The sequence below is a fragment of the Pelodiscus sinensis genome, chromosome 28 (genome assembly GCF_049634645.1).
Source record: "Pelodiscus sinensis isolate JC-2024 chromosome 28, ASM4963464v1, whole genome shotgun sequence".
Lineage (NCBI taxonomy): Eukaryota > Metazoa > Chordata > Testudines > Trionychidae > Pelodiscus > Pelodiscus sinensis.
In genome coordinates this window covers 1942394-1968427 of record NC_134738.1, presented here as the reverse complement: position 1 = coordinate 1968427, position 26034 = coordinate 1942394, and the positions used below count along the sequence as shown (strand labels likewise).

At 47.6% G+C, this 26034-nt stretch overlaps 1 protein-coding gene across 1 annotated transcript in view; it reads right to left on the bottom strand.

Annotated features, from left to right (window-relative positions):
- Window positions 1–388: 388 nt before the first annotated feature.
- TGFA (transforming growth factor alpha) overlaps window positions 389–26034 on the bottom strand; it is a 54346-nt gene continuing 28700 nt past the window's right edge. Inside the window, exons 3-6 of the mRNA XM_075910695.1 lie at window positions 13296–13413; window positions 12135–12284; window positions 8709–8818; window positions 389–5547 (exon numbers count right to left, since the gene is read on the bottom strand). Coding sequence (XP_075766810.1) covers window positions 5540–5547; window positions 8709–8818; window positions 12135–12284; window positions 13296–13413 — 386 coding nt within the window. The 3' untranslated portion in view covers window positions 389–5539. The remainder of the gene's footprint in view (window positions 5548–8708; window positions 8819–12134; window positions 12285–13295; window positions 13414–26034) is intronic.

Here is a 26034-nt window from a genome sequence, read left to right as displayed (position 1 = left end):
CTGGCCAGGCTAGATCGTGTGGCCTAGATTAACGCTTCTCAAAATGGAAGCTACTAGCCCAACAGAAATGCTAGCTCTACTCACTACCAGGATGGCTAGAGGAGCTAGAAGCTATTGTTACGGATATTACAATATCCGTTATTGGCTAAGGAGCAAAAATTGGCTGATTGAGAACCATTGGACAGATGACCTGCTAAAGAGATTAGCATTCCTTATCCCCATGATTCTCCAATAATCTGTCTGCATATTTTTAATATTTCCACAGCATAGAAGAACTTCCATTCATGCTAGGATCAAGGACTATTGAAAGTGTCAAGTAACCTTAATGCTGCCGGGACTTTTCTGAAAAAGAATTCTGCACAGCAATAAAAAGGCAACAACAAAAACATCTGAAAAAAGATGTTTATCACTCTACATAACTAGAATTTAGGTATTAAAGGGAGAAATAGCCAATCACAACATATTACAGAAATCAAAATTAATTTAACCACACAAAATAAGTTAAAACATTAAATATTAACTTTTTCAGTGCAACATGTACAGATGTCAAAGGAGCCATGACTAAAAAAAGCTTCAGGTTGGTTATTTATAATAAACTTAGAGAGACTACAAAAGGTTAACAATTCAACTGGAGGTTAGAATACCAGCTGAAGGAAGTTTCCTAGAATTAAAAGATGGTTTTACTACTTAAAGATATTGGTTTCAGATCGCCACGGTCCCTGCAAGGTGATATTTCTGTCCTAGCGCCATAACATTTCAAGACTGAATAAATGTGATGTTTTAAAAACCAAACCTCACTCTCACAGGATGTTTTATGGTAAAATGTATCCAAAAATCATGGGAAATGCAAGTTACATGTTTCAGGCAATTTATCAGACACTGGGGGAAACAGCAAGTTATGGGTGCAAAAAAAAAAAAAAAAAAAAAATTTCCGAAAAGAAAGATAGGGTGATTTTCAAAAGACACATGGAAATTGGGGACCCAGATGCCACTGTTTTTCTGTGGAGACTGGGCACCTATTAGTCCTTTGTGACTTGAAAAATCCCCACCACCCGCTGGCTGCCACATTTATTGATATTGAAATGCATGTTCCAAGGAGATTACTTTTTGCTGAATTAGACTTTTTTGGGGGTGGGGAGGGCTATATTAAGTCTGGATTAATCTCATTGACTTTAACATGGATCCCTCAACGGGACCAGAATTTCATGTTGAGTCAACTCAAGTGTTCATCTTTCCAACAGAGCATTCCATTCCATAAGCTCCTTGTGTGACCATTCTGGATTGCCTTTAGAACCATAGAGCCAAATCCCAGCACCAATAGGGTCAGCTGTAAAAACTCCCAGAGAGATTTCATTGACAGCAAGGATTTAGCCTGTAGCTTTCTGATTTCCTACTGTCACAAACCCACAATGTGTTCAGCTTCCTAGCTCCCTCTCTTCTCCACTGCAACTGTCCCAGTCAAGAAAAAGTGGAGTAATGGACATTTAAAATCTGTTATCCTGGAATAGTTCCAATGAAAGCCTGCAACATGGTACAGGATGGACACGCTCTCTTTATGTGCAAGGAAAAGCCATTGTGGGGAAAGAAAAGGGGAATTCTAACCTTCATTTTCAACCAAATACCTGTTGTCACACAAGCTTTTATTCCTACTCTGTCCTTTCCAATCCCTCTTCAACTAGGCAGTTTGTTTGTTTTAAAAAGACATTCTGTATTATTGAAACATGATCCTACTTGGAGTCAGATCTCTAGGTATCTTCCTAAAAGCAGCAGCAATTTTAAAAATCAGATCCTGGAAGGTCAAATAATTGCAAGGAACAGATCACAGATTGGATTAGGAGATAGAAGGGCCAGATATATATTCCAGTTTTTCGTCAGTAGGGTTGCACTGGAAAAAAAAATTGTGAGGATTTAGTGCCTGAAAACCTGGGCTGGATCATCCAGTGGTGTAATTTATCCTCACTGCATTTTAGTGAGCAGAAGTAGAGTAATTCACCCTGCTGATGATCAGTCCCCCTTGTTTTAAAAGGTCAAATTAGCAGATACATGGACATTCTCACCTGTTGGTCAACTCAGGAGGTCTAAGTGAACTTCTTGCCTAGCAGTACATTTCTAGGGGATACCGCGGGACAGAGCCGCCCCTAGCTGAGACTTGCCTAGCTGCATACACATCTGCTAGCGTCAGCTGGACATGCAAACTATCTGAGCTGGGACGTTCAAGCAGCAGTCAGGGTTAAAACCATATCACCATTAGGGATGGGTGAAGAGAGACAGAACGTCATCCACAAGACAAGCTGTGCCAGGCTTTTGAATGAATTCCTATGCCAGTGCTAATGGCATTCATCTTCCTGAGGAGGAACATCAGCGGAAGGTCTGAGGACAAGGTGGGGGTAATAAGAGAACTATCAGCCAGACCTTTAGCTGTAGGAAACATTGCTCCACTCCCATGCTGCAGGCATGGTCTGGCTGCAGTGTCATCCTATGAAAGGAAAAAGGCTTGTGAAACAGATGCATAACTGATGGGCATGTGCATCATGGCCTAAAGAGACCTAAATAGTTTAGACTACAAGAAATCAAATATTTAGTTTTATTCCCAATTTAAAAAAAAAAAAAAAAGCAAAAGAGCGAGAGAAAGAGCCTTATCTTTTAAGGTGCTGAGAGCCGGTACTCAGTGCCTTGTGGGATCAGGCCCTAAATGTACGGCTTCCACAAGACATCTTAAACACAATTAAAAAAAAAAAAAAGCAGGCGAGATGCTAAAAACAGTCCCTGTTCCTCATGGCTGGAGCATTCTGCACATTGGCAGGTGAAAAAGGGCACTGTCCATCAGGCTAGACGTTTCTTGGGAGACCCGTCAGAGGTTAAGGGCTGCACTCCAAAGAGCAGGACTAAGATATTGATACACCCCTTGTAAGCATGGCCATGGGGCAAACCAGTAACAGCGCTTCAATGCTAAGGGCTGAATTTGCCACTGAAACGGTCCAAGCTTTGCTGAGATCAGTAGAATTTTCAGTCACTTACGTCAGCAGTGAATTAGGCCTCAGGTTTGCTCAAGTGCTTCAAAACCAAGAACAGACCAATAGGGTTCTTCCCTACAAGAGAGATCTGAAGGCTCTCACGGAGAAGAGTTACTGTCCTGTAGCAGCTCACTGACCCGGCATGTCTATTCAGATATTTCTCCTCCAGTCATTCTGGGCCAAAAGAGGAGAGGTTGCTCTAATGGTTTCAGAAGATTAGAGAAATAGGGGTAAATTCAGCAATTACTCCCTGATTCAGGGAAGGGCTTAAGCAGGTGCTTCAGCTGTACTCAGAGGCTGAAAACTTTGCTGACTTGGGCTGCTCGACAGAATCGGGACACTAGATGCACTGGTTTTGCCCTCTTTGATGGGCTCCCAGAATCACTGATGGGAGTCTCACAGCTTGCTCAGAAACTGACCAGATCACACTCGCCCATTACCACACCCTCAAGATGCAGCGTTTGCAGCTTCATTGTTAAGAACCCAAATCCAAATCTGAAACACAGATGTCACTATTTTAAAATTATTTTTTTTTCAGATCAGCTTTAAAAATAGATCACAGAATTCAATTGAGTTGGGGAAAAAAAATCCTGGAAGGAGACAGAGGAAAGGATTCTTGTTGGCTTGGGGTTGGGAGGGATGTGTGGGTGTGACAATCTGCCTCCTTAGGAAATTAAGGGGAGAGGACGTAATCAGGTCTAAAAATCAGATCCATTGTAAGACTGCGCCAGATGCCGAGTCAAGGAACAAAGCGCAACAAAGGGTTAAACAAGCTCATCTCTCAAGTAAGTACAGAACAAACCATCACTTGTGTATCAGTTTCAAAAGGTGCTCTGCTGACAGGCGTCGGGCGGCTATAGGAAACCAGAAGTTCATCAGATCATTTGCTTTTAGGTAAGAGCTTGAAAATGAACACAGCAGGCGGCTGGTTCCTCATACAGGATAAATGGGAGACCGTGTCATTCCTATTTTCCCTAGGATAGATCTGGTTTCAGGTTGAAAGCCCCCCCCCTTGATACTTTGTTTCTACACAAAAGGGTGAAATTCTGCTCTTAAATCACAACAAAACTCAGGGCCAAATTCAACAGGTGCAAACAGGGGAAACTTCACTGACCCCTCTAGCGGGGTAGTCCTCACTTAGGCCCAGGAGAGGGAACTTGGTTCTAGGACTGTATCTTGCCAGGCAGATCAGAATACAAACTTTGGAACAACACTGAGAACATGTCAAGTTTGGTATCCAATAGCATCATGTATGGCGCAGGTTCATCCTCCAAGGCAGACAGTCTAGGGGGATAGAATTTTTTACCTACAAGTTAGAATCCACATTCAGGGAATGACGCCATTGATTCAAGAGGGCCTGATTATGATCTCATGCTAGAGCTAAACTAGGAATAACCAAGGGAGTTACACCAGAGTAAGCAAGATCAACATCAAACCCCATTAGCTCATTCAGTCACATGGACTCCGGCAAGGAAGGGTTTGCAGGATTTGGCCCTAGGTTTTCTGCTGTCATAACACAGCGACTCTTAAGTTTCCTGAACAGTCCCGAGTGAGCACAAAGAAATGCAGAGCGTCACAGCTCTAAGGCCCACGTCCCAACATTGGAAGGACCTGAACAAGCTTTGGGTCAGGCTCTGAACACCTAGATTTCCACAACTTTGATTGGAGCCAGGTTCCATTTGACATTTAACCCCCATCCCGAGCTCCAAACACACTTTTCTGCCTCAATGGTTTGCCGTGTTTTCTGCCATCACATTTATCATGTGAAGCTGGAACCCATTTTTCTCCTCCCTCGCTGGCTCGAGGGTGGCTGTTTTTCCTTTGCAAGGGGTCTCCCAACAAGGAGGAATTGCTCCTCAGAGGGGAAAAGGACAGCTCCAGCCAGTTCGCCTTGTCCTGTATCCCCTCACAGATTTCATCTGGCAGGTCAATGGCAGCAGCACAAAGGGAAAAAAAAAAAAAGTCGCAGTCAGGCAAAGAGGACATTCTTTGAAATGGCTGCGCGCTCTCCGGTCAGAGCCATACAGCCATTCCTCCAGGCGAGTCACATATGTAACAAATGCATGAACCAAAAGACCCAGCCTTCAGGAAGTCTCGACGCAGGACAGACAGTTTTCGTAAGCGCTCTCCAACCCGAACGGCACACCCGCTCTCCCATCACTGGTGTCAAACCTACACCCCCACACACAATTGTCACATCTACGGAAACACCAGCTGAGCCATGTGCAGGTCTCATGTCTGAGTCTGAAGTCTTGTAAAACATTCCACGGTTGCTGAGATGTGGTTGACGAATTACTCCTTCCCGTCATATTGCGTAGCCCCCTGCAGATGTCAATTTGGCAAGGTTCTGAAAGCCCAGCATAGAGCAGAGGAGCAGAGAGAGAGTCAAAGTCACGTAGTGTCTGCTTGATAGCAATCGCCGGCAGGGCATTTTCTTCTGTGAATGAATGTGGGCCTCCTTCATTACACTGCAGCAGTCCCATCTGGCCATGGTAGTTAATATCCTGGTCCAAACCAGGTCTCCTTCAGACCACTGCAGAATGAAACACACCAAGGGTTAATCTACTTCCAGGGGTGCAAACCTGGCTCTAATCTAGCAACAGAAAGCAAGTGAGTCCCAGAAAAATGGCCAGAATGGCTCAGATGAATGGTCTGTCCAGCCTAGCCTTTAAAAAGACTTGGACATTTCTGCTTAGAAGAGAGGAGACTAAGGGGGGACAGGATCGAGGTCTATAACATCATGACTGGTGTGGAGAAAGTGAATAACGAAAAGTGATTTACTTATTCCTACAATATAAGAACGAGGGTCACCAAATGAAATTAATAGGTAGCAGGTTTAAAACAAACAAAAGTTTTTCTTCACTCACTGCAGAGTCAACCTGTGGAACTCCCTGCCAGAGGATGTGGTGAAGGCCAGGACTTTAACAGGGTTCAAAAAAGAGCTAGAGAGATTCATGGAGGTTAGGTCCATCAATGGCTACTAGCCAGGATAGGTAGGAATGGTGTCCTGGCCTCTGTTTGTCTGGTGGTGAGTGCCAGGAGAGGGATCACGTGAGGATTACCTGTTCTGTTCCCTCCCTCTGGGGCACCTGGCATTGGCCACTGTTGGCTGACAGGTTCCTGGGCTAGAAGGACCTTTGTTCTGACCCAGTCTGGCCAGTCTCATGTGTTCCATTTCAGACAGTGTCAGATGTGTCAAAGGGAACGACCAGAACAGGGCAATTCTTGAGCAATCCATCCCGGGCCCCCAATCTGTGCAGCAGGGGTGCTGAGAGCCATTGTACCAAGCATTTCCAGCCAGGGTGCAGCAGAACCCCCAGCACCCTTAGTTTCAGCCCCTAGGGATACCCTGGGAATGGGGCTGCATCCCTGGCCATCTTGGCTAATGGGTATTGATCCTTCATGGTCCGGCTCATTGGGAAGGATAACTACAACATCAACCCAGAGAAGCGAAGTAACTCATAAGCTGGGCACCCCAAGTCTTGCATCTAAAAACCAACCTGATTTTCTGAAAGTCAGGCCACTTAATTTGGGCAGCCAAAAACCCCTCCTACCCTCACTGTTCAGATAGGGAGTAGAGCGCTCACTTCTCTATTACTCATAAAAGTTCATGTGTGATTGATGTGGCTGTGTCAATGCCCGATGTCTGGCTAAGGTATTTCCAATGAAGAGTTGGTGCCAAGTGCCTGCTCCTTTACTCTGTGACCAGTACAAACATCTTCCCTGCAGTCTGTAGCACCTGATACACACAAAGGGCTCAGGAGACCAGTCTGCAAACCCAAGACAAATAAAGGCACCTTCGCTGCCATTATCAAAACCGAAGTGATTATCTCAAAGCAAAACGCTAACGATAAGAGGAGTACACCGTTTCTAGAGATCATTCCTTGCACTCGCGAAGGGGACTGAATAACTCAGGCTGACTAAGATAAATAATTAGAGCGGAGACAAAATTAAAGAAAAACAGGAAGAGAGCCAGAGTATCTCATGCCTCTGCCTAGACGGTATGTCATATGTCACCTGGAATTTATTGCAGTGTGTTGTGCATAAAAAACCCTTCCACTGACAAAGAATACCTTGTACTGAATTGCCAAAAGCACAGAAGCGGTATTTTCAGAGATGCTAAAAAAGGCTAAGTGATTTATTCCAGTCTCACTGGAAATCTCTCGCAGTCAATGCACATTTAGTCCCACAAATGGGACTTGTGTATCTGCAGATACAGTAACCCTAATGAGGCACGTCCAATGGCTTGTAAATCTATCGGTAAAGGTGTAAAAGTCACTCAGCAAAGCATCTTCTGAATGCTATAAAATTCAGGCCGGCCGTAAAGAGGGAGAGACTCTGAAAATCTCCCCCTAAAGATGCAACTTCCAAAGGTTGGTTAGCTACCACTGCACATTTGAAAAATCTTCCCTCGCTTAAATAAGAGTGACTACAGGTTGAACCTCTCTAGTTTGGAACCCTCGGGACCAGACTGGTTCTGAATGAGAACTTTCTGGACCATGGGAGGTCAATATTGTCTAGCAGTATTACCAACACTTCCACTGCTTATGGGACTCGTAGGGGTAAATTAGAGCTAAATTTACCCCTAAGAGCCCCATGTGTTCTGTGTTACAGAACACGGAGCTAGGACTGGCGGCTGTAAACAAACGTTATGGGACCGTGGGAATCTTGGCCACACCCATGAAAAGTGGACACCGGCTAAGTAAAATCGTTCCGGACGACGGATGTTTCTGGACAAGAGTGTTCTGGATCAGAGAGGTTCAGCCTGTACTTTATTAGATCACAATAAGGAATTTGAAGTTACTTCTCGCTCTTTACTTATTTGCATTTCTCAGCATGGGGTCTAAGCCAGCAGCGCTTATTCACATGAGCAGACCCACTGTGGGCAGCTGAGGACTCCTCTGACTCGGTGCAGGGGAGTGTGTGCGTGGGCAGGGGAGGCTTGTGGCACTGCCCAGGATGAGGGGCATAGGTGCTAGACCTGGTTGAAGTGGCTTCCATTATATCCAGGTTTCCAGTTTGGTTCAATAGCTCGCAGAGCCCCACTGAACAAGTTGTTCCAGCCCCCGAAGGGTGGTGCGGAGAGGGTCTCAGGGCTGCAGCCACAGAGGAAGGAGAGGAACCGGGGGCTGGCATCTGCCTGTGCACTTGTGCCTGTGGCCCACTCAGGTCCATTTCACAGGCCACTGTTCCCTCTGCTCACACCCATCAGCAAGCCCGGAAGTAACCAAGCCAGTCCCGAAACACAGAAGGCCAAATCCAGAAAGCGCAGCGCAATGCGAACACCCAGATGGGTGGCATGCACAAGTGGACGGGATGGAAGAAAGGTCGCCGAAGGAATCCCAACACAGGCTGATCTACACGGACAGGAGTCTGCTACAGCGCTAGCCGGGCAGCCTGGACTCTTCAACTGGAGGCGCGAGCTGCAACAGCGCTTGAGCTACAGAGGACCCTGGTGAGTTGACCAAGACGGCAGCCCTCACACGGGGCTCCTTGGGCCTGCCGCTGAAGGATCTGATAAGGGCTTCAAGCGCCACACCCCGGCCTGGACACACACAGGCCGAGCCACAACAGCAAAGTGCTCGTTTACCCGCTACCCATGCCGGCGACATGAAATTCGGCACCAGAGCAGGCTCGCCGTCGCCGGGTAACTACTGGAGGGAAGCCCGTCGCTACGGCAGCTGCTCCTCCTACCTGTCTCTGAATGGCAGCAGGAAGCTCCCCCCTTCAGGAGCCCGCTAGGCTTCTCGTGTCTGCAGATGAAGGCTCGGCACCACTCACAGTGTTTTCTTATCCTACAGCAGCTGGAAGACAATCGAAGGGCAGGGCATTAGGGCAGGGACACGGCCCAGAGCCTGTGCACAGCCAAGGGGGAAATCAGCAACCACGAGGCCTTTCGTGCTCAAGATCAGGAGTCTCAGCGACATACTGGGCTGAACTGTTCGCAGCGACTCCTCCCACCAGCGGCCGTGGAGCTACACGGAACATGGTGCACCGCCTCCGTTTGCGGGGTCACACGGAACCGGCACGGCAGATGCCTGCTTGGCACAGCTCCCATGGGAAGCATCCAGGAAAAGCCACCCCAATTACACCCAGCATTCAACTTGGCTCTGCGCCAGAATGCCCACTGGGGGCAGGAATCACTAGCGCAGCAGCAGCGCTACGACAGCCTTGAGGCAAGGCCACAGGAACGCCTGGTTCACGGCAAAGCAGCAGGGGGATTTAGAGGGGCAAAAATGGGACACTCACCCCTGGCGTAGCTCCATTGATGCACAGGAATGAATTTAGATCTGGTTAGTTGCCCGAAGGCTGGAATTTGAACCAGATACTGAAGACTCAAAACCCTGCTCTCGGGAAGCATGCCCCCGAGACCTTTCAGGAGCAAGTCTAGGCAGGCAGGCTGGTCTAGACAGAGGAAGGACAGCCTGACAATGGAGGCCTGGTCTGTGACTCAGGAGATCAGGGTTCGATTCCCACCTCTGCCACAGACTCATTGTGCGATATTGGGGAAGTCACCTACTCTTGGTCTTCGGTGTCTACTCAGGAAGGCACATGAGCATGTTCTTAAATGCTCACCTGAATCAGGGCCTCTGACTCACTTTCCCCTTTGTCTCAGAGAGGGGAGCGGTGTTAGTCTGTATATGCACAAAGAGCCCTGGGGCACCTTATACACCAAACAGATTTATTTGGGCATAAGCTTTTGAGGGCAAAAGCCACCTTGTCAGATGCATCAGGACTCTGCTGTTTTTCCCCCTTTGTGAAATTGGGAGGATGCGAATGTTTCTCTCCTGCCCTTTATCTAGACCGTAAGAAGTTGACCGGAACTATGCATTTGTACAGCTCCTACCGCCATGTGATCCTCTCTCATTTGGGGCCCGTAGGTGCTACTTAAATATAGATAAATAAATCACAGTGGCTCAAACTCTGGTTTAGACCTTAGACAACTGGAGGCAATAAAAGCCCTCAATGAATTTGAAAGAAATTGTACACAGCTGTCAGTAGCCCAGATTGACATGTTGGGGGAAAAAACCCCCAAACAACTATGTATGTTTATAAGCCACGAGAAAAGTGACAAATATGGCAAGACAAACACGCTGGTTTTTATTGTACCAACTGGTTTGTTCATTTAATCCCGTTGTGAATAAAGAGTTCAAGAGCCAACTGAAAGAAGAGTTAGGGCATGCAGAAAGACTATGAAGCAATGTGTCTTGTAACACTTGGGTTGGGAAATCAACCACAGCAACACTTACCTAGGCCTAGTTACAGGGAAGTATTGTTACCTTAGTCAATACTCATGTTGCAACCCGAGTACCTTACCCACCTGCCCTTAGAATGAACACTGGAATATTTTACATCTGCTCCGTGTCATTCAAGTTATCCACAAAAACTGACATTAGCATAAAATCCCATTTCTTGGATCACAGTAGCACCAAGAAAGCTATTGTGGGCCCGGGAGAGGTCTGTGTTCCTCCTGAAAGCATTCCATTCACTAACATCTTAAACAGAGGAGCAAGCTTCCCTCGAAGTAGTGCATGAGAGGTTAGTTGGGGCATCAATTTTGGCTGGAAAAAAAAACACCAATCGTATTCAGGGGTGCAGCACTGTACAGGGTCAAGTCAGGAGCTAGCAGCTGCCACAAAAGCAGTTGTTGCAGTCTACATGCATTGGATCAATTGAGAGAGGATCCTCAATCTAATGGAAACAGCTGTAGGTTGCAATCATCCAGTATACAAGTTACAGAATTTAGATGCCCTTATATCTGTTTAAGAATGTAAACCTGTGAATCTCAACCTTTTACACCTGTGAATTTGGCCCACATTTTGGTGTGGAGGTAAGAACCTAACACCAAGTTTTTAAAGTTAGCTTTTCCGTTCATCCATTTAAATAGCCTTGGAAATCAGTAAGTTCTCAGACAGATTTGTTCCTCCCTCCCCCGGTACTGTGCTCAGAACACTTTACCAGGAAACAACTACTATAATTTTAGATTATTCTGCACAGGATATATCCTGGGCCCATGCCTGGCTCCGAAACAAAGAGACCACTTAAAGAGAATTCACTTTAGGCTTTATATGGAACAGGGATGTATTAGCAGGAATGTTGTAAACAAAGTAACAAGTGGTAATTCTTCTGCTCGACTCCATGATGATTAGGACTCAGCTGGAGAATTGTGGCCAGTTCTGGAGACCACACTTTGGCTACGTCTACACTACAGGGTTTTTGCGCAAGAAGTCTTCTGTGGAAGAGATCTTGAGCAAAAAAACTTCTTGCGCAAAAGCGCGTCCACACCTCTTGCACAAGAAAGCTCTGATGACCATTCACAGAATTCTCATCACAGCACCTGTGCTTTTTCGGATAGGCTCTATTTGCTCAAGAAACCCCTGCGAAGCGTCCACATATGCCTTTTTGTGCAACAGCTGTAGCGCGAAAAGGAGTTATACTTTCTTCTACGCGGCATATCTACACCACCAAAAGCCTCTGTTCTGCCATTTTACTCTTGTTTTACTCGCTAAAAGCATGCTTTAAGTGTGGATGCTCCGCACATTTTTGTGCAAAACCCTTACAGTGTAGACATAGCCTTTGAGAAAGATGTGGGCAAACTGGAGGAAGTAACAAAAATGATGGCAGGTCTAGAAAGCATGAGCTATGAGGAAAGACTGAAAGAAGTTGAGTTTGTTTAGTTTGGAGAAGACTGAAGGAAGGATAAGTCTTCAGGTATGTCAAAGGGTGTTATAATGAGAAGAGTGAAAAAATGTTCTCTTTAATCACTGAGGAGAGGACAAGAAGTGCTGGGCTTAAAATTGCAGCAAGGGAGATTTAGGTTAGACATTAGGAGAAATTTCTTGTCAGGGTAGTTAAGCGCTGGAGCAAATGACATAGGGAGGCTGTGGAATAGGTCACTGGAGGTTAAAAACAGGCTAACAGGGATGGTCTAGATAATGCTTAGCCCTGCCTCAATGCAGGTGACTGGATTAGATGACCTACGAAGCCTACATTTCGGTGGTTCTATGCTGCATGGCAGGACAGGTGGATACTTGATGTGCTGCTATTCAAGTCAACAAGAACTCAAGAGACTCAATCAAGTAGTAAGCCGGAGCACAACAGCACGTAATGCAGACTTACTGTATTAGCACACAGGCCACAATAAGGACGACTGATGCCACCACGGAAACCACCACTAAGGCAGTGATTGTTTGTTTCTTCTGATTGGCAGCTACCACCGCAAGGAGGTCTGCGTGTTCGCACCGCGTCCCGACGAACCCAGAATGGCAGCTGCAGAGAGAGGAGAGAGAAGAATTGAAGAAGAGAGCACCAAAGTGCACGTGCACCCAAGAAATAATGATCCAGTCGGATAGATTCTCAGAGGCAGTTGGCAGTCAGAACCAATGGGAAACCCAAAGGGAGTTAGGCACTTCAATCTGCCAGCCAGAGAGCAGGACAGAGAAGACTAGCAGTACTTAACACACCAAATTAAAGGGCAGATCCTGCAGTTCTTACTTAGACAATGCTTCCAGTGAAGTTAGAATCAAGGGCTGCAAGGTAAAGCCCCGAACATGCTCTAAGCCAGTAGATCCTTGCAGCCCCAGGGGCAGAGTTTTAGACCTCCAAAAGCTCTCTGTCTAGGCTGGATTTTCAGAAGGCTAAAGCCCTGCAGGGTGATTATACTGCAGTGTAAGCATCTGGGCTTGGGCTAGAATTCAGGCTCCAAAAATCCCCCCAGGGACCTGTGAGATGTAAGGAGCTCAGGAATTTCTACCCCACAATCTCCTGGGAGCTTGAGTCAGCTGGCATGGGCCAGCCATGGGTTTTTAAACTGCAGTGTAGACATATCCTTAGACACCTACATATGAATTAACAGGGCTTGATGAACCGCAGCGAAAGCCGCTTGTCAGCCCTGCACTGTGCATGTGCAAGAGCCACATTGCGCACGCCGCTGGTAAACGGGGCGCCGGGGTGAAATCTACTTGCCACGGGTGAGTAGATTCAATAGACTGTTGAGTCCTGTGGACTGAGGAGCCTAACATTAGGTCCTCAGGTTTAACTTCTCCCCCCGCCTTTGTGCCATGAAGGACAAAGGGGAAGTGGGTTCCAGTCTGTGAGAATTCCAGCCTGTCTCATTTCCTTCGTTGCTATGGGACTCCAGAGATACTGCAACATGGCTTTAGTGCCTGGTCTCATCCCAAGGGAAATGCAATGGCAGGTTGTGGCAGTCCTGCGGATTTCTTTCCCATTTCACCCGGGTTCGCACAAGCAAAGCCCTTCACCATGGGAAGAGAGACTTACACGCATGCCGGCTTCTCCTCTTGCACGAGAAACCTGCAGGTCCCGTGGAAGCAGAACTGGCTGTGGGAGTCGGGACAGTCGTTGAAGTGGGATCTGACAGCGGCAGCCACTGGGGGACCTAGATGGAGCGGACAATAAAGACACATTTTAACGCCAAGTCTGAGGCAGCGCTCTGCCCTGCACCGGTGTGCCCAGCTTTGATTTAGTTTTTGGGCCTGATGCAAAGTTTCAGGGGCACAGCACACAGTAAAGCCCTAAAGAATTCAATGACCAACATTAACCTCTTTAGAGGCATTTCCCCTCCTCCTCCAAAACCACCCTCTAAGCCAGGGCTACTTTGGAAGCCCGGGGCCAACAATGATACTCACAGCACATGCCAATAGCCGCAATTTAAGTGTGGTTGCATTTACATGCAAATATATATGCAAATAGCTTGTCTCACAGATAGGCATGAATACAAAGATTAAGGCCAGACTACACAACACACAGGCCCCACTAAAGTCAGTTCTGCTGATATTAATACAATGCAACATTTACCCAATTTCCACCCATATGACAGCACTTTTAATGAGCAGTGACAGTCCAGGAATTTAACTACTAGCACACACAGCAACAGAAGACCATTCCAGTGACTGCTTTTGTTTTAGCTCCCACCCGCCGGCCGCAAACAAATGTGCTGCAGGCCGCATGTGGCTCACAGGCCGCGTGTTGAGTAGCCCTGCTCTAAGATTTAGAGTAATTGTACGCCTGCCACAGAATTCCATCTGATAGCTCAGAACAAGTATAGAGACACTGAAGAGAAACCCTCTTGGTTTTCCTGGATACAATCAAAGCTGCCCAGGAGATTTAGATATCCGATTCCTGTTCGTATTAATGGAAACTGGACACCCAGATCCTTTAGGTGGCTTAAAATAATCCTGGCATCTCTCTAGTCAAGTCTCCTGCACAGACAGGTCTCTTGATACTATTACATTTTACTTCTATTACTGTAGCACCCAGGTAACAGACTAGGATCCCATTGTACTTGTGTAACTACACCCCTTTCAGGTGCAGTACGGTCCCATCTAGTGGCACAGAGACCACTTACAGGGAGAATAATATTAATAACATTATCAACAGCCTTAGACTTTGAGCTCATGCAATAGAGGCTCGTGCACTAAGCTCCAGAGGTCCCAAGTTCGATTCCACCTGCAGATGACCAGGGGCTGCTGGTGTTACACTCGGTACCGCACAAAGACTCGTGTGTTGTGATTTGAGCCCTGTGTGCAGGTGACGGGTGCTGGCGTATTTGATTTCAGGAAAGGGTGGGTATGAGCCTGCCAGAACAAGAAACCCACCCCCGCGAGTGAGGATGGCAACCAGGGTGGAGGGTGCTGGACTGGTGGTACCAGGGGAGAGAAATTCACCATGGAGCCCACACAGAGAGCAGAGGAAGGTTCTCCCTGGCTGCCCCACCAAGGTGCTTTGAGTCTGACTTGGCAGAACCACCTCTGGGATGAGGGGGAGTTTGTGCTCCGTAGCCCAGCCAGGTTCTAGACTTCTCAGTGGAAGCTGCCAACACAGGGTGAGCGTTAGCGGCCATTCGTGGTTATTCCACGATAGATGTTCACCTACTGAAGACCAGACCACGTCTCTCAGGCCATGATGTCACCAGGGCACTGCTAGGCTGGCTGAGTGGGTGACTTGCAGGCAAAGGGCTCCATTCCCTTGAGACAACCAGACACCCTTCTCCATAGACTTCTGCCTGCCCCAGCCACTTGGAGGAAGGGAAGGGAAGAATTCTATAGAAGAGCAAACTCCATTTCCCCTTCCAGAGAAGCCGGACACCACTGCAGGATTTAGATTAAGGTAAGTATTGGCAATCCTGCCAGACAGGCGTAGGTGGTCACATCTGTGGACCCCAAGTTGGAATTTCGCCCCAGATCTGGTCATGAAAATGACCGAAATCACAGGCTGAAAAGAGTTGGGTAAGCCCAAAGGGAGATTATCCACTGAACAGGAGCCAGGCTTGTTCTTCCAAACTATGAAAGCGGAGGCAAGTAGCAGATATACTGAAAGGGTCATAGGGGGTCAATTTTGATACTCACAAAATAAGCCTTCATTGCACTAGAAAAATTTGCTAAACAGCTTAAAGCTTAAAATTCCTAGCCAGGAGGAAGCGGACAAATAATCAAAGACTTGTGTGTTTAGAGCCCTTCCAAGGAGACGCTGCACTCTTCCATTGGTTTACCTGTTGTGAAAGTGCCAACACTAGAAGAGCATGGCACAGAGATGGGAGGTAGGAGACACTCACAAAAAAGGAGCCTGCTTTAAAAAGGGATCTTTTCCACCAAGTGGGTGGAACATGGCATCTCAGCGCTGGTCATTCTATAGAATGCAACATTATAAGGTAAAAATCTTGGTATTAAGAGCAAGGCAGAGCCCAGGGAATTCATCTGAGAATACAAAAACTTCCACGCTCCTCCCAGTCGCTAGCCTGGTTTCTATGTTGCCCTGCGAGGTTTTAAATCATTCACAGCCGACATGGAAAACAAAATACCTTGCTTTTGGACTAGGCAGTGTAGACCATGCATCCCATCCCTGCCGTTTGAAAGCCCTCCGGCGTTCCGGGTTCCATGCATTTAGGGAAGGCCTGGTCATTAAATCCACGTCTCCCCAGTCCTAGGGTTGGAGCGTTAAGGGGGGATATTGCGGAAAATGGCGGCTTTGTTCAAATTGTGTATTTACAGGAGGCGGCAACAGGGAGCCTGGTTGGGGACATTAGCGGTAAAGCCAGAACTGCCATGTGGGAGCCACCAATCAGATTTCCAGACCAGTTGGTCTCACTACATGGGTTGCAAGCGCCAGAAGGGCCAATATTAACATCATGTGTAACACAGACCACCACAGTCAAGAGACTCCCAGGGCTGGAAAAGGCCTCAGCATCAAGTCCAGCCCCCTGCCCAAGGCAGGACCAATGCCAACTAAATCATCCCAGCCAGGGCTTTGTCAAGCCAGGACCTAAAAACCTCTCAGGATGGAGATTCCGCCCCCTCCCTAGGGAACCCATCCCAGTGCTTCCCCACCCTCCTAGGGAAATCCTTTTCCCTAATATCCAATCTAGACCTCCCCCACTGTAACTTGAGCCCATTGCTCCTTGTTCCGCCATCTGCCACCACTGAGAACAGCCTCTGTCCTTCCTCTTTGGAACCCTCCTTCAAGGAGTTGCAGGCTGCTAACAAATCCCCCCCTCACTCTTCTCTTCTGCAGACTAAACAGTAAGAGGTTGACCAAACACAAATGGGTCTTAGAAAGGAACCCAACATGGGTTAGGACATGGATGAGTCCAGGTAAGTTAAGAAATGATGAAATAGGGGTTCTTTAAAAAAGCAAGCCCCCTATTGGCAGGCAAGGGGCCACAGTACCAGATTTCTCAGAAACAGCCCCACAGTCACAGGGAAGCAATGTTACTTGGACTGTGAGCTCTTTGGAGCAGGGACTGTCTTTTTGGTCTGTGTGTGTACAGTGCCTAGCGCAGCAGTCAACTAAGAATAAAGCTTCAAGGCTCTACCCCTTTTTGGGGTTGGGGACCACGGACTCACCAATAAATAAATAAATAGAGTCAAGGGCCGCACACAAATGAGAACAAAAAAGAAAATCCCCAAACCCTCCCTGACGTGGGCCCTGACGGAGAAGGAGAAACACTCCCCGCATTCCCCTCCCACACCAGAGCCTAGGAAGACCAAGACTAGTAGATTGTGTGCTCCAGACGCACAGTGGGACGTGGGGGTGGGACTGGAGCACCAGCACAGGCTCCCCAATGCTGGGGGAGCCCATCGCTTCTAGAGCCAGATCCAGGCAAGCAGGGGGCTGCATCTGGCCCCCGGGGCCTTAGGTTTCCCAGCCCAGCTCTGCACTAGAATTGCCCTACTCCAGGTGTCTCTCATTTGGGAACACTTGTGGTACAGACCCTGGCAGCACAGACGCGCTCTGCCGCAGGCTTTTCCCTGCTGCTCCCACAGGGATGGGTAGCAGTGCCTTGGAGCGGTGGGGGGAACGTGGAGCACCAGGTAAAACGTCCTCCCTCCCCCCCGACCCTCATACCGCTCCCTCCCTTCCCTAGCCCAGCAAAATCACTGATCTGGCAATCCCTGGTTCAGGGTTGCTGGCTTAAAGAGCGTACAAGCAGCAGCTTCATTCTGGCCCTTCCATGCTAACAACGCTTGGTCCTGCCATAAGCCCAAGGGGCTGGACTAGGAGTCCTCTTGAGATCCCTTCTAGTCCTACGATTCTGTGAAGGGCACAGATCGTTCTTTGGATGAACAGCAGACGTGAGAGCTATCAACCCGGCAACTTCCACGTGCTTCCGCATAGCATCTGGCCTCTTAGCTAGACGAGACATGAACGTGAGAAAACCAACCCCCTTCTCGCAGCCCCGATAGTATGGAAGCCTGACTTTTACTAACAAGGGTGCAGAGACCCCCCGCCTTCTCCTCGACCACTCACCCCAGGAATATCCGAACATGGAACTGAAACTTCAAAATAGGCAAGTACAGCGCATTGATAGAGGGGGTCAGACATTTTCCAGTGGAATGAGTGTCTGGAAGTGTGGACTCGTTGGAAGCAGAACACTTTAAAAAAAAAAAAAAAAAAAAAAAAAACACAAGAATTCCACAAAGAAAATTTCTAAGAAAAAAAATTGAGAAAAAAGGGGTGGCTTTTTAAAAGGGTGGAAACAGAATTTTGATTTTCTACATTAAAAAAAAGGCTCAATTCCCCTCCTCCCATAAAACAATAAAAATTTTGCTTGGATAAAAGTGAAACCATTTCAATTGATCTCAACACATGGGCTTTTTTAAATTTCATTTCATTGGCAGTTTCAAAAATTGTTCTTTTAATTCCATGTCAGAACAGAACAAGACTTTAAACAAAGGGATTTGCCAACAGAAAAAAATCCACTTCACGTCCAGCAGTACAAATTGTAGACTTTTATATTACCTTAGCACTTCTCTTCCCCTCCAAAGGCTAACAGGCTAAACAGACTCTGAATCAACATAATACTGAACAGGAGGTTGGCTCTGTTGCAAATGTCACTGTGGCCTGGATACTGCTCAAATGACGAGCAGTTTATTGCAACAAGGCACTAGAATTTAAGACAAGTGCCCCTCAAAGCAGCGCAAGTATCGTTTGCAGTTTGGATGCTTTTCTGAAGTTCATCTAGGCTCAGCCTGTCATGCGTCTCTTCTACTCGACAATAAACCACTGAAATAAAATCATAGAATAATAGGACTGGAAGGGACCTCGAGAGGTCATCGAGTCCAGCCCCCCGCCCTCAAGGCAGGACCAAGCTCCGTCTACACCATCCCTGACAGATGTCTATCTAACCTGTTCTTAAATATCTCCAGAGAGGGAGATTCCACCACCTCCCTTGGCAATTTATTCCAATATTTGACCACCCTGACAGTTAGGAATTTTTTCCTAATGTCCAATCTAAACCTCCCCTGCTGCACTTTAAGCCCATTACTCCTTGTCCTGTCCTCAGTAACCAAGAGGAACAAATTTTCTCCTTCCTCGTTGTGACACCCTTTTAGATATTTGAAAACCGCTATCGTGTCCCCCCTTAATCTTCTTTTTTCCAAACTAAACAAGCCCAGTTTATGAAGCCTGGCTTCATAGGTCATGTTCTCTAAACCTTTAATCATTCTTGTCGCTCTTCTCTGCACCCTTTCCAATTTCTCCACATCTTTCTTGAAATGTGGCGCCCAGAACTAGACACAGTACTCCAGCTGAGGCCTAACTAGTGCAGAGTAGAGCGGCAGAATGACTTCACGAGTTTTGCTTACAACACACCTGTTGATACAACCTAGAATCATATTTGCTTTTTTTGCAACAGCATCACACTGTTGACTCATATTCAACTTGTGGTCCACTATGACCCCTAGATCCCTTTCCGCCATGCTCCTTCCTAGACAGTCGCTTCCCATCTTGTATGGATGGAACTGATTGTTCCTTCCTAAGTGGAGCACTTTGCATTTCTCTTTATTAAACCTCATCCTGTTTACCTCTGACAATTTCTCTAACTTGCTACGGTCATTTTGAATTATGTCCCTATCCTCCAAAGAAGTTGCAACCCCACCCAGTTTGGTATCATCTGCAAACTTAATAAGCGTACTCTCTATCCCAATATCTACATCATGAACCTTGTCCTCTTCTACCAGTGCTCTCTGCCTAGAGATCTCATGAAATACCCATCGATTCTGAAGTGGAAGGAAGTCAGCCTAGTGTGAAAGAGGCAGAGGGAGCCATATGCTCAGCTGGGGTGAGGTAGCTTCATCGAAGCATGAATATCAATGGCTGAACACTGAGTTATGCCAGCTGTGGATCGGGCCTAAAGTTCCCAGCTTAGAATTTTCTCAAGGTGCCCATGTCCTTCAGGTGCCAAGTGAAGGAGAGGGGACCGTGGGACTCCGCACATCTAAATTAAGCCCAAAACATCAAGTTTGGCAACCAAAATTAGTGGCCTCTTGTTAAAATCTAGGCCTACGCCCCTCACTGTAGGTCACATTGACTGTTAAGGCAGCGCTGGGAACAGAACCCTCATACCCGCAATTTTATTCTCCCTGTATTACCCACAAGTCCCACCCCCATCTCCCTTGATGGTAGCGTTCTGGTTCAGCAAGAAGTGGGGACTGATCCCCTGAGAGGGGTGGGAGAGTCTAGCGTTCAACCATTTCTATCAACCCCCTCAAATGAACAGCCGCTTGGCACGCACATTGTTTGGAAGGAGGGAAGTCACATTTACACTCCAGAACATCTATCCTCAGGTTTCACAGTAGCAAGAAAGGAGCAGTCCTCCCTGCAAAGTTACCTGTCCCCAAATAGGCCTTAAGAAAAAGAGCAAAGAAAAAGTTAATGTACCAAAAACCCCAAAAGACAACCAGTGGAGTAGCTTCCACTTGAGAAGCTGCACCAATGCATCTTTTATTGTTCTAAGACCCCACATCAAAGGGACTTTTCATTTGTTCCTCCAAACCAGAGAGCTTTCTTCACCCCAATTACAGCCACTTGGGGACCTCCCCCCCCCATTTCATCAAGCCATTTCATCTTGTAGGTTAGCTTCCCCGACTCTGCCCCATGAGAATTTACTGTGCATGTGCCTCGGGATTCCTATGAGCTGTCTAGTAGATGAGTAGTTCTAGGTGGTATAACTAGAGCCTGCCAAAATGCTCCCATCTGCCATCTTCCAAACGATATTCCATAGGCAGTGGCCACGGATAGGGATAAGGCTAATCTACTGGCCCTGGGGAAGGGGAGACAAACAAGGGTCTAATGTGTTGCTTGGATGTGCTTAAAGCCAGCACCGTCACATGCAGCTTCTGAGTCTGATTCCTTGCAAGTCTAATGTGTCTGGAAACAGGAGGTATGTCTACACTACCCCGCTAGTTCGAACTAGCGGGGTAATGTAGGCATACCGCACTTGCAAATGAATCCCGGGATTTGAATTGAAATGAGGAGTAACGGTAGTTCGAACTAGGAAGCCTAGTTCGAACTACCTAGTGCGTGCCCCGTGTAGCCGCGCTGCACGGGGTTCGAACCAGCGGGGTTTTAAAAATGGCGGCGCCCGGCTTACGCAAATGAAGCCCGGGAAATTCAAATCCCGGGCTTCATTTGCAAGTGCGGTATGCCTACATTACCCCGCTAGTTCGAACTAGCGGGGTAGTGTAGACATACCCAGGGTTCTAAAGCGTCAGGAAGTGATCCCATTTTAACCAGCTGTGGATGCAGCAAGAGGTGCAAGCGGGTGCTAATGCTTTTCTAAATGCTCACCACTGTGGGCTGTTTTACACACACGTTCCACTTAGTGGCCAAACAAGGTTTTTTCAAATGTTTATACAAACTTTCCCCAAGAAATTGACTTGCCTAAGGATGGCACAGTCTATTTGCTCCCTCATTCATTTTAAAGAGCCATATCAAAACTGCCTTTTCCACCTTCCCCCCATAATCGCTCCAACCAGCTCCACCCTTTCTATCGCTTTCACTATTTGCTGTTCTAGAATCAGCCTTTTTGTCCATTTACGGAGGCAGTGAAAGACACACACACACAATCTCCCCCTCCCAGCTCACCTGCAAAGGACCTAGGGATGTAGCTAATCAATGGACTGTATTAGAAGATTCAGAGGGGTAGCCGAGTTAAAAATAAACTTAGATTATCCTGTAATAGCACTTCAAAGACTAACAAAAGATGTAGATGGTATCATGAACTTTCAAGTCTTGATCCTGCCATCTATGCAGAGAGACCTGTATTTCTGAGCAGTGCTCTATTACATCACCGGGATCCCACACAGCTGTCTCAGCCACCAGCCCAGTTCAGACTGTAGGGTGGATGTTACCATCTGTGTTTGTTTTGTTGACTAAGTTCCAGATGGGTAGCCAGAAAGCACTGTCCAGAAAGTCCATCAGACATTGCTCTCTTCTGCAGAAAGTCAAGGTGCTATGCTAACAGTCTATTGCCACTGCTCCCAAGACAAGCAGGATGCACACACGGACATAAAACTAATCGAAACCAACATGTATCCATGTGATCACATCAATGACCGGGGTAAGGCCATTGGTCAGATCACTTAAAAGGAAGTGAACTTGTCCAGCACTCTCTAGAATCTCCTTCTTGCCCCTTCCCTTTGTGGGGTTGATGACTTCGATAGTTTTCTTCCAAAACTCATGGGATATTCCTGGCTGTGGTGAAGATTGCTCTGAAGTCTGCTGGTCCACGTACTAGATCTTCAATTGCCCCCTTTGTGATCTCCTCCCCACAGTCACAGCAAGAGCCATTCCACCGATAACACTCTGGTCTGCTGAGTGCACTCACACCCAAGTAGCCTTTCCTTCCTCAGACTTGCTTGTGAGGCCCCTGGCAACCTCATTCTGCTTCCACATCAAGCAACGTCCAACCATTTTAGCAGCTTCATTTCCAGGGTGAAGATCAACCCAGTTTCTTTTCTGATGATTGGACAAGTACCACAGTAAGATGGGTTGAATTAGTTTCAGTCTTGTTGCCATAGAACTGGGGTCAGCTCCCACTGTGTGCACATCACACCGCATGTTTAGTACCATGTCAGGCATCCCTCAGAAGGGTCACAGTCAGTTATCAGCAACCTCGGACCCTAGGTATTCAGGTTCTTGTCTCTGCCTCTGACATACTTTATAATGGACCATCTCCCCACCCCCGTAGTTATCATAGCCTTGGGCGGATCAGTCCAGCCCACTCAAAAATTACGTTATCACTGTTGGCACGCAAGGTCTCCCACACACCACTAAATCATCAGTGGACATCTTGTTCCAAGCTGGCTTCCCCCCCCCCCCCACATTTTCCCTGAGCACATCCACAACAGGAGCTCTGACGTAGGCCAAGGACAGAAAATGCTTGACTGTAGCCCCATCGGGTTTTGGTTGCAGCAGTCACTCCCTCGGGCACGTTCAGAGTCAGAAGGACAGATCCTTCTGGCAACGCTTCTTCCTCCCACGCTCAAGCAACGCTCCGGTACCAACGGAGCTAGGCCTTCTCCGGGTCCAGAGACAGTACCCAGTTGCAGCCTCTTTTCCCTCAGCTTCTCTGAGGATTGGTAGCACAAATTGGTAGCCAGCTGTGCTATTTCCTGGCATGCATCCCCACTGACCCTTCCAAATTTAAACCATCCCCTGCAGATGCTTTTCAGTAATCTTCTCCCATAGGACATCAGCTTAGTGTGCTAATTCTCCAATTAATATCTCCTGTATGTTTTAAAGTAGGCACCGCCAGGCATTTTCCATACGGCATTTTCCCTGCAAGAGCACTGAACAAAAAACCCTTAAGATACTTTGAAGCCTTCCTTTTCCAATGACTTCACCACATCCATCTAGCCCAGATGCTGTCTCCATTTCCTTAGAAGCCTCTGCCACCTCTTTCTCCTTTCTATGCAGTCAATCATGGCCCAATTTGGCTTACGTTGCCCAAGCTCTTCCCTTGGACTCCTCATTCACTCCTCTTTCAAAACCGTCAGTTTGTCATTTATTCATCGTAAATGACTATGGCTATATTGCAAATGAAAGCAAACTCGTTGTTTTCTTGCCTTGGTGAGTCTACAGATGGTCTCCTTTCCCTCACGTCCTCCCAGTCTGGCATAGTTCTCATCATAGGCCATACTTTCAGCGGTCAACTCTTTTTGCCTCCATGTCTGCCATCCAATCACGGCTCAAGCCACTGGCCTACCATTTTTCAAAGGTTCTTTTCCATTTCTCCAACACATTCATTAGTTTGAGGATGGTACCACCAAGTCCCCCTTCTTACCCTTCCCAGCACTAGTCCCATTGCTGAGGACTTCAAGTGCCATGTCTGAACCGGCTGTTCTCCACACTTCCCTGTGCAGTCAGGAAACGTAGGTGTTATTCAGTGTTTGAAGGTTCTCTCGTTGCCATCTTTAAGTCCCCCCCATTTGGGGCTCTCCGGAGATCGGGTTCAGCTGCTTGAGGTCTGTGCATTCAGACGGTCCCTTATCAGAGCCTAGGCTCTGAAAACCAGCAAGGGGGGTGGATCCCAGAGCCCAGGCTGGAGGGCAAGTCTGAACATCTACACTGCTATTTTTAACCCACTAGCATGAGCCTAACTCAGCTGAGACTCCCAGCAGCCAGGTCTCACTGCAGTGTAAACATGACTTCCGGGATCACAGAAGTGAAGAGCTGCAGAGAGATCGTTACAGCATCTGTTACGTTGCCATAGGTCCAAGAAGAGCAGAGTTCTAACCAAAAAGTCCCATCTTCTCCTTTGTCCTTCACGTTGTTCAATGCACTTTCCTCCTGTAATTTCTCACCCTCCTTCCATCTTCTTTTGTTCCACTCCCCTCCATGGACCAGCAGGGCAGAGCTCTCCTTGGCATGGGCTCTGGGGGCCTGGAAATCTAAATACCAAGACTCAAGCACTTGATCAGGGAAATACAGAAGAGTAGACCAGTTATGTCCATTGTATGCTGCCCACACAGGCCTGTGAAAAACAGCGGTGCTGACGTGTGGTGTGGACCAGGCTGTGATCAAACTGGGTTCCAACGAGCAGCCAGAGTGATCAGCACTAAACTGTTTCAGACCAGGTTCTCCCTCAACATGGTTCCAGCAGAACGTGGCCCCTTCCAGTGGCCAGTCAAACAACGTGTGAATCCGCAGTCACGCTGCACGTTGTGGGGTTAACTTCTGTGCAATGACTAGAGAGGTGCCAGAGCCAGAGGCTTCATCCAGATCCAGCATTTTCCCAAAGTTCACAGTCCAGAACCCCATCCTGGGGCTTTGGATTGGCCAAATACATGGATAACAATCAGGAGCAAAACTCAACTGCTGATTCCAGGGGCATCAAATCTCTGAGGAATCTACAATGGCCCCCCCCCCCCCTCCCTTGCAACTGACCGACGACCTGGCTGATTCCCGCAGCCCGGGGAAGTTCCTTACAGTGCTGAGATCTTGTTGGGTTTTCTACCTTTACATCCCCCACTGGGGCCCCCCGATCTTCCCCTCTGCCTGGCTCTTCTCCTCCCCTCTCCAGGGACTTTCTTGGGACCCAATCCAGAGTCTAATGAAGTGCCCGGGACTCCTTCCACTGACTTCGGTGACCTCGTTTGCTCTTGTTGCTTTAAGGTCTTCTCACAGCAATATAAGAAATGGCCCATCCAGTCCCATAAGCTGCCTTAGGGCAGCTGGTACCTGATGCTTCAGAAGGCGGCTTATATTGATCACAATGAACCTCCTGCACCAAAGCCCCTTCACATAGGAGGGATTAGAAAGGTAGATTTGGGAATTGCCTATCTCCAGGTCAAACAAACCTAAACCGGCTTAACATTGCTTCCTTCTCCTCCTCACCCCCCCCCCCCCATGGAAACCCCACCTTCCACACCCAAACTAAATCATGAACCCTTGGGCACAAGCAGTTTGCTTGTAAGGATGACAGCCAGGAACACTCCCCACTTCTAAGCTCCCTGCTTCTAACCTCCTCTGCAAGAACTTCTCAGCCAGGGAACAGCACTCTCTCTCTCTCCTGCATACTGCCTCTGGGTTGCATGATCAACTCGATACACTGTGCCACTTCCCCGTATGCAATTTCAGGACCTTTCCACGGCTTCCCCTCTTCAGGGAGTTGCACAAGTCAGTCAGCTGCCCAGCACTGCCAAGGGATTGCTGACATGGTCTGCATAGTGCCAAAGGGGTCTATGTGGAGAGAAATCATGTTCTAAAGATCTAAGCAATGTAGAACATTCACCAGTTCTTTCCCCCAAGACCCCTAAAGCTGGACACAATCTGGTATCAATGGCGGACTGAGGCAAAGGGCTCTGCCTCAGACTGACCTTGAGCAAATCTTGTGCCTCAGTTTCTCCATCTGCAAAATGGAGGATATTACTACTTGCCTTGTGGGTGTGGGAGAGGTTGAGCCTGTTGTAACTTGCAAATCATTGAGGTCTGCCGATAGAGATGCTCTTAAAGTATGTAGCATTGATACTGGTCTACCCTAGGAGAGAAAGTCAACCTAAGAGACGCAACTCCAGCTATGTGGATAGCTCAGCTGGAGTCAACATATCTTAGGTCAACTTTCTGCAGCATCCTCACTGTGGAAGGTCAATGGAAAAAACTCTGTCAACTTCCCTTACTCCTCATGACCTGGTGGCATACTGGAGTTGACGGGGGTATGATCAGCAGTCTATTTAGCAGGTCTTTACTAGACCCAGTAAATCAAACCTTGGCAGATTGC